At 43.0% G+C, this 2326-nt stretch overlaps 1 protein-coding gene across 1 annotated transcript in view; it reads right to left on the reverse strand.

Annotated features, from left to right (window-relative positions):
- Positions 1 to 88: 88 nt before the first annotated feature.
- The window catches only part of LOC106102153 (ran-binding protein 10), a 14294-nt gene continuing 12056 nt past the window's right edge, over positions 89 to 2326 (reverse strand). Inside the window, exons 5-6 of the mRNA XM_013281564.1 lie at positions 1441 to 1652; positions 89 to 237 (exon numbers count right to left, since the gene is read on the reverse strand). Of these exons, the coding sequence (XP_013137018.1) occupies positions 89 to 237; positions 1441 to 1652 (361 nt within the window). The remainder of the gene's footprint in view (positions 238 to 1440; positions 1653 to 2326) is intronic.

A 2326-nucleotide genomic window follows, 5' to 3' on the forward strand; every position in this document is an offset into this window, starting at 1 on the left:
GGCACCGAACAAGTTATCGGAATTATTTAAAAAAGAACTTACTATAGTGCCAACACAAGACGGTTGAGAGTATAGAAGAGAAATGTATTTACACCAGACGTCGCTCTCGGTTCTGCGTGAGTACTGACCCCGTAGGCCTCGCCGCCTCTCCGCCTCTTGCACAACCGCCTTGCCTAATAGCGCCATCGCCACCACCACTCAAACAAATACTGTGACAAATATCACATATCACGGCCACTGTTGAGAGTGAACACTTTAACTTAAGGTACTTAAGAGTATGTAATAGAATATATTTTCCTGTGTAAGCAGCCAATATGTGATTTTAAGATGTAAAAACAACTACTAGTGACATGTCAAGAGAACCATTCGACCATTCTTTATGCCTTCGTACTCCTTTATGTTATACTCTGAAACGAGAAATTACAATTCACTTGGACATTTCCCAGTCACAGTTCCAACGACAGCTGAAAATGATCGTCTATAATGAGGGTGTCGCGAGTGCGACATCGGCGAGTGCGGGTGCGGCGGTAAGACGCTCTGCATACTTACATTTAAATCATTTATTCGTCTTTCATCTTCGTAATAATAGTTATGGAATGGAAAGGGATAGAAATCAAACGCAAGATGGTCGTTTAAACACAATATAATATTATTAAAAAAGAAACAATACAATATACGAACAATATTGTAGACTCATGTTTACAGAACTGTCGCCGCGAGCTTGTCGCCTGTCGCCAGGACGTTCGTGCACACACAACACTGCGCCGCTGTTAACAGCTATCATTTAAGCAAAAAATTTCAGTTATATTTAACTCTGTAATTATACAAAATATTGCAGCAAATTATTCTGTTTATGACCATTATTTTGATTATAATTTTTGTAGAGTATGTGCAGAGACGTCCCGCGATGGCCGCCGCCGGGCGCCCTGCACCAGGCGTCAGGCACCAGGCGCCCTCTTGGCGGACACAATACCGATACAAAGCCCCAGATAACGCAAGGCGGCGGCCACATTTACAACTCTTAGCATTTCTACACGCAAACGTTTTCAGTATATTTATAAGTAAATCTATCGCAGGTCGGGCGCGGGGACGGTAGTTTTGTTTTAGTTGAAATGTATGAAAAGTTGATCGGTTAGCTTTGTCGGCGTGATTGATCGTCTTAGTGTTGTTGTGTCAGTGCTGCGGTGCAACCCGCCCCGCGACCACCGGGTACCACTACTCGTTATTTTTATATTTTTTTAATATTTTAATATCGATATATCTATATTATACGCTGAAAGACAATATACACAACGCATAGTCCGCCCGTCCTTCACACTAACGCTACAATTGATTTCAGCTTTATCTCATACACAACGTCCATTTTCGTTGAGGGGGAAACGAGCCACACGGTATTTAAATACGCACAATGCAACGTCTGCACATTCCGGTAAATATTACATGTCGCAAGCCTGAATCCGCGCGACGCCATGCGCGCCCACACGTCGCCCACGATTCTGCTAAACACCCACGCGTCGCCCAGTTCTCTGCCAAACGCGTACGCATCGCACATTTCTGTCAAAAGCCTGCGCATCGCCCACGTTTCTGTCAAACGCCGAGGCGTCGCCCACGTTTTTGCCACGCGCCCCTTCCCTTCGCCTACGTGCGTCCCTCTGCATTCATATAGAATATAGATAAAAAAATGTAAAAAGAGACTGCCTAAATGAACGGTTTAGTAGATTTATAGCTTTTGGTTTTTTGCAAAAGTGAGTGTTACGTGAAACAACTCCACAGTCCGCAGACAGCAACAACAGGGGGTAGACTGCAACCGAACTCCACTTATACAATGTCGCTCCACAACGCATTATTTACAAGCAGACGACGCACATTCCATTCATCGTTTGGTACAAAATTGACAACAAATTGATTTTCGCGCCAGAACCATTACAATATAATTAACGCGCTAGGAACGTTCAACGATTTCGGCCTACGAACTTGTCACCGCAATGGCAGCCTCCCAAATAAATGCGGTATAAAGTTAAACTTAGGAATAAACCGAGTATAAGCAAATATTAGTGCGAATTTTGTTTATACTCAGTTTATTCGTAAGTTTAACTTTATACCGCGTTTATTTGTAAGGCTGTGGGACTACAGATCTGCGTAAGGATTGTCCGCTGCTCGTTGGCCATTTATTCAATTTAATAACTTAAATAGGCTAACAGTCGTCGTCTTTATTGTAGTACATTTATTACGTTCACAAAAGTACAGTTGTAGCTGGAGAGGTGGCACGACTGAGCCTCTTTATCCGCCACCATATCTATTAATTGATTAGTTAAGAAAAGCTGGG

Source organism: Papilio polytes, unplaced genomic scaffold (genome assembly GCF_000836215.1).
Source record: "Papilio polytes unplaced genomic scaffold, Ppol_1.0 DF823923.1, whole genome shotgun sequence".
Lineage (NCBI taxonomy): Eukaryota > Metazoa > Arthropoda > Insecta > Lepidoptera > Papilionidae > Papilio > Papilio polytes.